The sequence below is a fragment of the Gossypium hirsutum genome, chromosome D03 (assembly GCF_007990345.1).
Source record: "Gossypium hirsutum isolate 1008001.06 chromosome D03, Gossypium_hirsutum_v2.1, whole genome shotgun sequence".
Classification (NCBI taxonomy): domain Eukaryota; kingdom Viridiplantae; phylum Streptophyta; class Magnoliopsida; order Malvales; family Malvaceae; genus Gossypium; species Gossypium hirsutum.
In genome coordinates this window covers 12,911,973-12,925,285 of record NC_053439.1, presented here as the reverse complement: position 1 = coordinate 12,925,285, position 13,313 = coordinate 12,911,973, and the positions used below count along the sequence as shown (strand labels likewise).

Genomic DNA, 13,313 nt, shown 5'->3' with positions numbered 1-13,313 from the left:
CCTCGTCAATCAGAGTCTTGGGTGACAGCCACTCTGAATTGGGTTTAATCTTCCTTTTCTTTAATTTAATATAAAGATGTTTGTTATGTGTTCTTTGTTCTTTTTTACAACAATGTTAGCTTAATTTTATTTAAGCTAGGATGATTGCTTGGATTTAATAATATTTATTTGATTCATGTTTATAATGTTTGTGCCTCAATCGATCATGTTTTCAATTAAAATCAAGTCTGTATTTTGTTCATACGTGATTGAAATGCACCTAAATTAGCTGAGCAATCCTGAAAAGATGACGACTAATGGAGACAAAATTGAAATGTGCATGCTCAATTCAGATCTAGACCCGATTAAATTGGAGGTTGCATAACTACTCTGACCAAGCTCTGTTATCTGCATAGTTTTTAGATTTGTGTGATTAAATTGTTTCAAACCTGGCACGTCCCTGTTACCTTACACAAATGCTAAGAAACCCTTAGTAAATAAGGATCAGTAAAATGCGTATTTAATAAGTAAAGGATTCTGAAATGACCTAATGTGGTTTCCAAACCCATGAAAGATCGAGTTGCCATAGAATGTTTTTCCGAATGTTATTAAGCATGTTGATAATAAATTGAGTTTAATTAAAGTACTTGTCCTAGTTTATTTATGTTATAATTGTTACAAATTGTGTTTAATTTTACTAAAATCTATTTCATTCATATAGTTGTATACTTAGGATAATTTGCATTAGGGGTCATTGCATTTAGTTTAATATATTTTAATCACCACTTCTCAACTATATTGTGTTTTTATTTACCAAATTGTTAATATAATTTTACAAATTAAGTGACTTAGCACAAATACAATCCCTATGGAGACGATAACTCAATACTTACTTATTACTTGACAACGACTGTGTACACTTGCACAAACCTACGCGTTACAAGTTTTTGGCGCCGTTGCCGGGGATTGTCAACTATTGCCATAGTCATTTTTTTTTGTGAAATTATTTATTTTCAATTTGATTTATTTCTGTAACACCCCAAACCCGGCCTAAACATTAGGGCCGAATCTGGTGATGTCACATTGTAACACCCCTTACCCGTATTCTACGCTGGAATAGGGTACGAGGCATTACCAGAATAAATACATTTATAAACATATTAAACCGAGTTATAAAATTTCATTCAAATTAAAAACTTTCAAATTATTATCTTCGAGTCGTTAATTAGGGTTTACGAGGCCCAATACATACCTATTCATATGCTCAATATATCCGTTAAATCAATCCAATATTGAAGAATCCACTTTAAGTCAGAATTGATATTAATCACAATCATAAATCTCTTCATGTTATTTTCATATATCACTAACTGAACTTTGAATGTCAATTTACGAATATGTAATTCACTAACACATTCTGGTATACACAATGTTTAATTGATGAAATCATTTAATTGAGCTAAATTTCATATTCGCTCCAAATTTTCTTCTATGTCCATAAATGCTTTCACTTACCATTTACCTAACCAATTTCTCGAACCAAGCTATCACACAACAATAATACATCACCCGTGCTTCATGAATTCAATGTTCGAATCTTATCACCATCAAATCCATGTCATTCGAATACTTAAAGTTTATTCAAGCATATATTATTACGTTTCATATACTAAGCATATGTCAAAATTACGAATACGTAATCAATTCATTTGTCATTTATTTGACTAGAAAATTAATCTCAAAATTCATAACATTCCATTACTTAAGATATGCCATAAAACACTCCTTTAACATAAACTAGCACCATGGCCGAATTTTTAGTATGCTATTTATTCCCCTTTTTTCGAATCACATAGCAAAATATTACAAATATGTATATATTTGAATACTATAATTATGCATCAACTTACCAACATGAGTTAATTCATGACCCACTCATGACATCATTTCATGCCAAATATACCACACGCATATGCTATGAAACTTTATTTTCTCTCATGAGCTTACCATGACCAATAATGCACGAATATACGCATCACTCCTCTTTCAACATTTATCAATTATAATCAGACATTTAACCAATTATACACAATTCATTCATATACTTTATTGTCCTCCTCCTCCTCTCCATCCCACATCCTTTATGTATATAACATGCTTAAATAGCATTATACATAATTTCACTATTCACTTATATTTAAATTCAAAGCTGTCTAGTCGAGTTATAGTCACTAAATTATTTTTATCTGGAGCTACAAAGCTCCACATTAAGTTCCATTAATTTTACCCAAAACTAGACTCACATATATTATCACCATAAAATTTTCATAATTTTTTTCTTAGCCAATTACTATAGTTTATTATTTAAAGTCACCCCTGTTTCACTGCTCAACATCTCTGACCTCTCTTCACTAAAAATGAATTATCTCATTGTACATAATTCAGATGATATTTTTGTTTATTTCCTTTGAAAAATAGACTCATTAAGGATTCTAATCATATAAATTATAACTTGTAATTATTTTTTTACAATTTTTAAATATTTTCCAAAGTCAGAACAGGGGATTCCGAAATCAATCCGACCCTACCTCACTAAAATTCAAATATCTCAAAATATATAACTCTTTTTCTCACTCTATTTATTTTATGTAAAAATAGACTCATTAATATTTAATTTCATATCTTATTCACTCTCTAATTCAATATTCACCATTTTTTGTGATATTTCAAAGTCATCCATTTTTATTATTAAAAACCGGTTCATGTACGTTAGTAGGAGGTACACATGGCATGCCATGTGTCACTGTCCAATTATTCTATCAATCACGTCAATTTTTAACAATATAAAAAGATGAAATTTTTAAAAGAAATTACCAATTTACTCCCTAATCTAATGTATAGAAACTAATTTCCTTATTTTTTTAGTAGAGGGGTTACCAATTTAACTCTCATAGAGACTTTCATAATACTTTTACTTTTACTGTCATTAAATGGTAAGAGTAATTTCAACTTTAATCCTTTTTCATTGGTTTATTTCATGGCGTTGCTGTTTTGAACCTTCATTAAACATTTAAGATAACTGGAGAGCAAAATAACAAAAAACATTGAGATATCTGCCATGTCAATACCGTCAATATAAGCTTCCCCCATCGTCCAATTTTTTGTTTTTTTCTTAATTTGTCTGAAATCTTGACCACCCATTTGTTGTGGAAGGCAGTTTGAAGATGACTGTAAGATAATGACAGTGCAACGAAGCAAAGGAAAATTGATTTTTAATGTCTAGTACATATAAAACAAAAAAGATATGCATATATCAACGAGATAAAACAAAAGGTTTCAAATCATGATCCTTAACCTTTTAAAAATGATGAATTAATCGTTGTTAAATCATGTTCATTTCAATTGTTTCATTCGACTGTTCAATGGTTGCCATAAATTGGGACCAACATGTATTTACCTTTACCTCATAACCTTGACCATAAGATCTCAGTTGGGCCGACCAGGTTTGCGCAACTGCTGGTTTCTGGTTGAGGTTTGGGGTCAATAGGCTTGCTTTGTGGTCTGCAGGCATGGAGCCCATCCGCTGCTTCAACTATTAATTCTACCCATTCTTGTTTGTGTTCATCTCGATCCCAAAGGTCCTTCACGATGGACCGAACCATTAAAACTTTGGGGGAAGGGGTGGGGGGAGGGTTAACATGTTATTGTCGGGCTTTGAGCCGATAATTGTTTGAATAAGCCGAAAAGGATTTGAATTTCCTTTACAGGCAGTAACTTGATGATGAACTTCAGATTGTAGCTTAGCCTCAGAATTATTGGATCAATCATCTATTTTGAATCTCAATAAGCAAAAAGAAAGGGTAGAATCCAAAAGAGAAAAAACCAAGCTTTTTATTTGCTTCAAGATTTCCTTGGGAGAAGATGAGCATCAAACTAGGACCCCTGATTTTTGGTTGGATTTCAGGGTTAGTCCAAAGAAAACCCTTAAATCATGCCTTGCATTGTTATGCTTTGAAAAGCGGGACAAGATCGACAACTGTATGAGTTTGTGTGTTAAACAAAAAATGCGGCTGATTTGGAGTTTCAAAGAAACCTCAAATCATCAGAAAATTCATCATTCCATCACTATTTCAGGTCGACTTGCATCCTACATATAATCCAGCTATCCAAGCAAACAACATGGAATCCACTGATTTGGAAGTGATGTATCCACAGAAATTTTCACATAATACTAAACTTTAAGATGGTTCAAGTATCTTCGTACAATATCAACTACTACTACTAATAATAAAGTATCTTCCTACATGCACCCTTACCTCCACCTGAATTAACTGTTTTCAAAAATAACAACAATTATTTCTTATTAAATAAAACATTTATATTATCAAACAACTAGTACAGATCTAACTGATCTAAATTTGTAAAAACCTGAGTCGGATAATTAATCCAACTGGTCTGTTCTTTTTTTAAAAAAAAAAAAAAAGAGGAGACATGTACTATGCTGCATATAGTATAATCCAAGTGGCAAGCTATTAGAAAGTGAAGGGGAAATATTCAATGATGAGCTTAGTTAAGACCTACACACGCATGCCTGGTAATGGGCTTCCATGGACCCTTACCTGCTATGGTTTTAGGTGAGCAGACCCAAGAACTATAACGCTCTAACTCCTTTTGAGGTCCTCAATAGTCTAATTGCCTTAAAATATATACTCATGCACTTTTTTGTGAGAACCAATTCCTTAGTATTACTAGTACATACATATTATATGTACGAGTGTGTACTTTTTGTGAGAGTCAGTTTCCTCGCTAGTTGGGAATATCAATGAGGATCACAACCAAAATTTTATTTTAAACATTAGAATAGGCTAAAAGAGTGGCGACCCCTATGTTTGATACACAAATCCATGGGAAAAATTTAAAATTTTGAAATGCGTGTATCGAGCACATTTGTATTAGAAAATGACACTCAACTCAAGTCCAACGTAGAAAATGAATTGGGGAAAGGTTCACTCGTGAGCAAGTACATGAATGGAAGCAGTCAAGTAAACTAGTAAGGCTTATTATAGCTGAAATTAACTCACTGTCAATCATCTTTATTCTTACAAAATGGAAATAAGATAGTATTCCACACAAGGTAATTCAGATACTACGAGCCTGCAGAGTACAAACGATCTAATGGAAAAAGTAATGCCTCCCGAAGAATACATACCAGTTCAATCATTTGACTCATCAAAGCTTGGTTTCATACCACTCCTCAAGTGTTGGTGTTGCAACTCCAATATTTCTCATGTCATAGATATTGGCTGGTTCAAATAAAGTTGAGCCTTTGTATCAGTAAACTATGATGCCATTTTTGCAAAAAGAAATAATGTCTATTTGGTTCTCTCAAAGTTGCAAGTACAAATAATCAAGGTAAGAAAATTCTTTTCATATGTCAATCATGGTAGACAAATAAGAAACAGAAATGTCTGTTAACAGCAAACCTCCTTCCACATACCACTGTCATAAAAACCAATCCCCGAATTTGATTATGCCTTCGACTCTGAACACACAAAGCATGGAAAGAACTTGTCTTTTTATCACCAGCTTGAAGCCACTGAACCCGAGATTGACATCTCCAGAATTCCTCTTCTCTCTTAAGGTCCTGCTTCAATGATTTCGCCTTTACATGGTCATACACGGGCTGTCTAGCTAGCTTCTCCATTTCAGCAGCTCAACCCGGCAATTTGTCATTTTTTGCTGCACTTTAAACAAGTCTGAACCACGCACATTAAGCTGCCAAGCTCGTTTGACAACCTCAGCACACTCTTCATCTTTATTCCATCGTGAATCATAAGGGAAAAATGGACCTTTCATACTATCCAAAACTTCAGTGTTCAACAAGATGGGGCTATGGTCACTGCCTATAGCAGGAAGGTTAAAGCTCGCTCATAGCAATGACTCCAACTAACATTAACTAAGACTCGATCTAACCTCTCCTTCACATTGAAAGAACCCTGTCGTTTCTGAAACCAAGTGAAAGGATGAACAACAAAACCTACATCCAGCAGTCCACATTTATCTAAAAAATTTCTGAAGTCTGAAAAAGAAGCAGCTGACCGGTGACATCCCCCCTCCTTATCATCTGGTAAAAGATCCTTCAGATCCCCAAGAACTACCCACCCATCTGCTCGACGACCTGCCACTCGCTGTGAGAGACTCCACTGCTCACAACGTCGCTGGTCATCAAAATCTGCATGGATACAGTCAAGCATCCAACGCTTGTTTTTATCATCATCCTTGACCTCAACTTCCATAATGAAACTGTAAACAGTCCGAACTTGAAAATCAACGATCTCCTTCCATAGCAAACAAAGACCACCTGCTAATCCCCGAGGAGGAACACGACATATATAATAAAAATGCAACTCCCTCTTCAATTTCTCCAACCTGTCTGTTCTATTCTTAGTATCCATTAATAAGACTGCATCCGGGTAGTGGAGGTGGAGACTAACTCCTCCACCTTTCAATGAGGAACTTTATTTAAGGGCTCCTCCCAAGCCCTTAAAGTTACAGAGGATTCTCATATCTCCTCAGGAAAGAAGGCCTCTACTATGGCACACCCACCAGAAAACCCAACCCCGACATTCACCGAAGAAGGGAAGTGGGTGACTAGCTGCATTCTTGAGTTCACACCCAATCTGACACCTATATTTGATGTGCCAATGAGAGGTCTCAGCAGGAATGAAAAAGGAAGTCTTGAAGGAGCTCTATCTTATAAAGAAAATTTCTTGATTTGTAGAGAAAAAAAATGAAAAAAGAATGAGAAGGGGCTTAGACAAGACTTAAAAAAAAGCACTAAAGGCCTAGTGAAGCTCCACCTTTCTCTCCAATTCCCCCTTCCCCACAATTCTATAAGCTGGAATTTTTTATCGACAGGATTTGACCTGAACTCTCCTCTCTGTACTGTATCTATCTCTTCTAGCAAGCTAGAAAGAGAGTGAAAAGCTTTTCCTTCTCCCACGTTAAGTGTTGTTCCTGGATCACTAACAAGAACTAGAAAAGTCTTGTATAAAGGAGTGTATCCTAGCTAAAAAGAAAGATGTAAAATTAAGCTACTAACGCTTTCATTAAGATTGGCTAGCTTCCATAAATGGGACTAGAGATGGGGGCGATAGATATGGCTAGCTTCCATAAATGGGACTAGAGATGGGGGCGATAGATATGGAGGAATTTTAGACCTTTCCAATGGTCGAGGGAATCGAAAATAAGCATTTCACGAGCGAACTACATGGTTCATTCGCCCGCTTGGAAAAACACAGCTTCTTTTGGGAACAGCTATTGTATTTTCTTCTTTTGACTTCAATCCCTTTGCTTATATTGGGTGGAGGTAACGAGCCACCACACCATTCTGATTAGCCTTGCATTAGTTATTGGTCTCATTTGGTTCTGCAATCTCACTCAACCCTCTCCTCACACTCACCGCCCTGACCGAAAGTCGAGTATAGTTTGAGATAGGAATCGATGACCAATCGAAAGATTAATTAGCTCGAGTGAGAAGTCCGAATAAAAAGGCATTCCTCCTTTCTTGATTCAATTCCTTAGCGCATCACCCTTAGTGGTCGCAGTAGAAAGGACGGTATTTGTATACTGATTGCACCTACCAGGCAGGAGGGATTCGCTTAAGACAGGAATGTTTGACTTAACCATTCCTTGACTTTCTTTGTCCGATGAGAAATGCGGAACGAAAGAAGGCTGGGAAGTTAGATCCAACTCTTTCTCTCCCGGGAGAAATGAATTGATATATCTTTCTCGGATCATAGGTCGGGACTGACTAGACTTGAACCCGCAACTTCCGCCTTGACAGGGCGGTTCTCTGACAAATTGAACAACAATTCCTAGTCTACAACCTTCAAATTCTTTTCTCCTCACCTACTCCATTTGAAGCCGTTAGAAAAGAATAAAGATGAGCTAGAACAAGGAGCAGCATAGAAAGGAAAGAATTACTAGTTTCGAAAGGAGGTAAGCGCCTTCTCCTAATTGAAACTGCTTAGGACGATACTGACATCCTTTATCGTTCGAGCTTGCTTGTGCGCCTAACACTCCTAGTTAAAGAGCCTTTTTCTGATGAACTTTTAATAGAAGTAGGGATTTATAGCTAATTCTTAAGCTATCCCTTCGAGTATGTAGCATAGTTCCCCTAGTCCGAAATCGAATCTATACTCTATCTTTAACCTTCGTTCGAGCGATGGAAAGAGTCTTTACGCAGAATTGGTATTATAAGTTTTCTTCCTTCTCTGATATCTTACTATAGAAGGCTCGAAGAGCTATGGTTGATAAGAAGAGTTAGCAGGCGAGACATCATCTCGTGTTACCAATAACTCGTAAAGACTACTTTCATAAGGTAGCTTTGAATAAGAGAAACCGTAGCGTAGAAATTATTGCCAACGGAAAGAGTTCCACAAGAACAGCGGACTCAATATCTTCTCTAGACACCCTAAAGGGAAGTTGGTGCTAGCTTCCTAAAGAGGATTTATGTTTTATGAGGTACAGGCCCGGCCACACAAAGCAAGAGGAAATAGGTATAGGCTGGATCAGTAAAAGAAAGATAACGAAAGTGTACAAGATTCCAATCAGGCTGGCTCAAAAGGAAGGTGGCAGCAAGAAAGGGTATTTCGAATCTCAATCAAATAGCATAGCACGGGACCGTGCCAAGCTGTAAGCATAGCGAGTTAGGTATGGGCTTTCTTTTCACTACCAGAATTAGCAGTTGGCCTATTGTTGATCAAAGTCTGGGTTGGCGGTCCCTAGTTATAGATAGGCTTTCACCTTCCTTTTTTCGTCCAACGAGGATTTTAGTGTTTGGAGAATTCTTCCTATTTGATCCGATGTTGAACCCTTCATGTTTTCATGATACATGGTCGGGGTACATATTCCACAAAAACAAGGTTCGACTACGAGGATTGATAAGTTGTTCATTTTGTAACCTTCACCTCTATCTACACAGTTTCAGTCCTACGTCTTCGACAAGCAAGACTTCATTGCTGACATAGGGTGAGGTTTCAACAGGGCAAGCGAATATTATCCAATCTGCGGCCAACTATGATATACTCAACTTCTTCTTTTCACCTCCCTCTTCGATCGATCCGGAAGACGTTCCTTTAGCATTTGACATCTCAACAGAGTCCTCCGGTCAAGTTGGAAAACAACCCTTGAGACCTACGAGCTCCTAAAGCAAAGAAAGAAATAGACAGACTTAGACAAGAGCATCTTGACCCCCTCTCCCTATGGTCGAGTTAGCCCATGACCTCAAGATCAAGAAGAGCCAGCCATATACATAGAAGACAAGGGAAGACCTTGCTTGACCAAATGAATGTAGTAGTAGCATTATGAGATAGAACCCGGTCCTGTCCCGGCTATCCATCTGTGGAACATGGGGCTAAAGACCTCTAGAGTACCTACTAGAAGAACTAGAAGAAAGACAGAACCACTTGGCTAGGGCTAGGGACCAAACCATGAATAGGAAGAAGCAGATGGAAGATAGGGTCACTTGTGAAAGAACTAGCCGAAGGGGACCATCACAGTTGGGGTGGTGGATGACAAGCTAGCTCACCAAGAACATCAGGAGAGGTTGGGCAAGACTTGGCAGTAGCAAGTCAAGGAGAGGTTAGGTCAAGGGATTTCAAACAGAAGTCCCATCAATCAGAATCAAAGGATGTTCCAGGAAAGAAGGAAACAAGGATATCCAAAAGAATAGGCCTTGAAGGAAGGCATGAATGAGGAGAGACCGGTCTAAGGGCTGCAAGATATGCTACAAGCTTGAATCAGTCCACTAAGGGATGACCTCTTATACATGATTTCAGTGAAGTGTTCAAGTCGAGGACTTGGCGATCAAAGAAAAAAAGACTTGAAAGAAAATCCTTCTACCCCACAGCTAAGGCATCCATCCAATATAGATAGAGCGTCATATATAAAATAACTCTCCTTTGGAATCCACCTATTCCTCTCATCGTCTACCTTCACTAGGGTCAAGATTCATGGTTTTATAAGGGCGTTCCATTAGCTTCCTTTGATGGAACAAGGGTTTGCTTTCGTCTCTTTCCTTCTGGGCCAGGAATGGAAGTTGCCGTTAAGCTTCTTTAGATCAACCGATAGTGTGCTTATCGCTCTACTTCGCTTGATTCTCATGCCAGTGGACTCGTCGCTCAGCTTTAGGCCTTATTAGCTTCATTTCTGAAGTGAGCATGAAGTCCGAATTGAATAGATACTGAGAAAGCGTCTTTCGTGATGAAAGTTGCAAGTGAGGATTCTGGATTGAGAAAGAAATCAGCAAAGCGCAGCTGGAGCTGAATCTATTATAGGAGGCGTAGGGTAGGCTCTTTGGATAGATTGACTGGCTTAAGCCGATGAACCAGCTTCTACCACTGACGAGCTAATTCGAAATATGCCTAACTAGAGGAATAAAATCACCTGATCTTGGCTCGGCATCTTTTGAAAGGTAATCCAATATCTGGTAAGAAAGGTTGAGTCGGCTACTTGAAGCGGAGAAGCAAGAGCTCACTTGACCCATAGGAATAGGGAGGAAGTTTCATTCCAAACTGCTCTTAGTTTGAGCTAGGAGATTGGACAGTTAGAGTGCTCGCAGCATCTCTTCTCCTTGCCGCAGCAAGTCCCGTCTCACATCCGCGGTTGGTGAGAGTAATGTAGAGGAAAACTTTTGATCGAAATCGGGATAGTGCTCAATAAACCACTGTTGATGCAATAGAAGTAGAAGCTCTCAATGCAATATCTGGTAGTGAAGACATTCCCGCTGCTATGATTAAAGAATTGGATGTCGAAGTATAATTTAGCCCAACCTCCACTTCCCCTGGCCCTCCTGTTCTTCACTGCCCTGCCTTCTCTTAGAAGGAAACTGCTATGTGTTCCCTCACTAGGAAATCTTTTGATTCATTATGTTGATTCACTGAGATGGTTATACATCTTTACCATTTGACATGACAAAGAACTGTCATTTCTTCTGAAACTTTTATCTGGTCCATACATTACCCCCTCTTTATATGTTTCAAATTGCATTCTGCTTTCAACAACTCATGGATGGACCTTGGCTAACAGCCTCTAACAAGGCCTACAAGTCAAATCACTGACTCTTACACTGTTGATCCACTAACTACACATATAAGTACATCCATGTCCTCATTTAGTTATATTCTGGCTTTTTTCATGCGTGCATTTAAATAGTCACCTAGATAGTTTACCATGGTACGGTCTGCTCGTCTCTACTCTTTTACAGTACTAACATCATAGCCATTTGTAAGTCTAAGATAGCATTTTCATTGGCCTATAATTCCCCCATTTGACCTAGCATAATCTCCACATAAATTGTTTTATAAAGTCTTTTAACGACTAAAAACTTAATAAAACGTTTTCCAAAAGTTTCTATTCGTGCTATATAAATGATTAGTTCATACAGCATTAACATGCTTACTTTCTCATGCATATGGTCTGGAATGCTAATGTTGTTCTGCTGGCAATTCGCAGGGGCCAGCATGACAATTTCTTTTTTTTCTCGCATAATTTCAACTCATTATCATCATCCTAGTTGTAGATATACAGATTAAGACTGCAAAAATTCATACCATCATGTATGTCGGCTGTTGCAGCAGCTGTGGCATCGACAATAACGGTAACTGGTTGGTAATTATGTGCTACGGCATCAAAGACGGTCTGCCGGATGCAATTTGGAGTTTGAACACCTACAATAGAGATACAAGAATACACCGAAATGTTAATGCCGCATAGCATAAAGCGAGAAAAGCCTCTCAACAAATCGCTTACAATTTAAGTGTTCACAAGTTCTGAATTATCCCTACCAACGACAACTAAATTATTGACCCCATTACTTCGAAGGAAAGAATGAAGATGGGTGGCGAAGAATGCACTAAAACGAGTCTTCACCAACTTGTAATCTCCTTCTTTTATCACAAGGCCATCCACCAATTGTGCACCTAAATATCCCTTGGTGGTTGGACCCTCTTTCCCTGGAGTGTACAGATGCCGGCGAAAGAGTTCAACATCTCTTCCTAAATAGTCATGCTCGCGAACAACCTAAACCCGAAATTAAGCTTCTCACAATCATCTCCCATTTACAAACAACTCAAGAAGCACTTTGTAACAAAATTGTTGAAATTATTTCCAAAATTCTCTCCATTTCTCAGAAATGGTTCCAGGACTGGAAAAAAGCAAAGTTAATCTGACTTGGGTGGAAATGTCAATTAGAGTATAATGGAAAACAATTTTACATCGAAGACCCTCTTTTGTTTTTTCATTTTCTTGATAAACTGAACATCCTAGGAGATATTTTCCGACCAAACAAACAAGAGAATTAACACAACTCTGAAAGATGAACTGAATTAGATGTTAATAAGCACACAGAGGCTACAAATTTACCCAAACGATGAGAATCCCACGCTGCCTGGCGATTTCAACAGCCTTTATCACATTAGGAACGATGGCTTTGCCTCCATTTACCCTCATCAATCCGTCATCTAATATAAAATCATTCTGCAAAAAGAATCCCAATAACCCAAAGTCCCCGTTTTCCAATAACTAAAACAAAATCCAACCCAATGTTCATAATTCATATGCCATGGTATATATACTTTGCATTAAAAGAATTTAAAAAAATAAAATAAAAGAAGATGAAACCTGCATGTCAATTACAAGGAGAGCCGTATGCTTCCATTTTTCTGCCATGCTTTCACTCTGGACTGCCAAAAAGCTTAGATTGTTGGACTAAGGGCAAAGGCCGAAGTCGAAGACATTGGGTCAACAAATGTCCAATTATCCGTTTCATTAAATAGAAACCAATCAGAGTCTGAGTTTGAACAAAGTATTTCTTAGGCTTTGTATTTGATTATTGGACAAAAAAAGAAGAAGTTAAAATTAACTATAAATGCCAAGATTTTTCGGGGAATAGGCGATTTTTGCTGACTAAATTGCTAAATGTGGACTATTTTTTTTGTGCTAGTCGGATCAAATCTTCCCTCAAACGCTTCTATTTTTAATTAATAGTGTAATAGGCCTAATTTGCCCGGGCCTAAAAGTACAAATATATAAACCAAATCAAAATTAACAACAGTCCAATAGCAATCCAGATTACAAAACCCAACCTGAATTACCCAATACACCCCAGCCCAATAGCCAAAAATTACAAACCCAAATTACAGACCCAATTACACCTAGTCCAACTATCATACAGCCCAAAACAAGAAAATCAGAAGCAGGGAACCCTAGGATATCCCAGCGCCGCAGCAACCAGGACCCAGCCTCAGCCTTCGTACGCACCGAGCCACGCC

General features: G+C 37.7%; 1 protein-coding gene across 5 annotated transcripts; it reads right to left on the bottom strand.

Moving 5' to 3' along the window:
• Positions 1–5,017: 5,017 nt before the first annotated feature.
• Positions 5,018–12,992, bottom strand: LOC107949546 (probable inactive nicotinamidase At3g16190). 5 transcript variants are annotated; one of them, XM_041089774.1, is made up of 5 exons: positions 12,664–12,992; positions 12,406–12,519; positions 11,829–12,063; positions 11,595–11,711; positions 5,018–5,282 (listed from the first exon to the last, which is right to left on the bottom strand). In XM_041089774.1, exons 1-5 carry the CDS (start codon positions 12,709–12,711, stop codon positions 5,209–5,211), a joined length of 588 nt encoding a protein of 195 aa, XP_040945708.1. In that variant the 5' UTR covers positions 12,712–12,992; the 3' UTR covers positions 5,018–5,208. The 5 variants fall into 5 exon arrangements, with proteins under 5 accessions (XP_040945708.1, XP_040945707.1, XP_040945706.1 ...); XM_041089773.1 differs by having other exon boundaries at positions 12,406–12,564; positions 12,664–12,852; XM_041089772.1 differs by lacking the exon at positions 5,018–5,282 and adding an exon at positions 5,477–6,666.
• Between the last annotated feature and the right edge of the window lie 321 nt (positions 12,993–13,313).

Coding starts and splice junctions, on each gene's coding strand:
- LOC107949546 (XM_041089771.1), bottom strand. CDS start 12,711: ATGGCAGAAAAATGGAAGCATACGGCTCTCCTTGTAATTGACATGCAG. Junction 11,712..11,828: donor CAATAATTTAGTTGTCGTTG/GTAGGGATAATT, acceptor TCTCTATTGTAG/GTGTTCAAACTCCAAATTGC. Junction 6,667..11,594: donor AACAGCCGACATACATGATG/GTATGAATTTTT, acceptor CATCAAATATAG/GTGTCAGATTGGGTGTGAAC.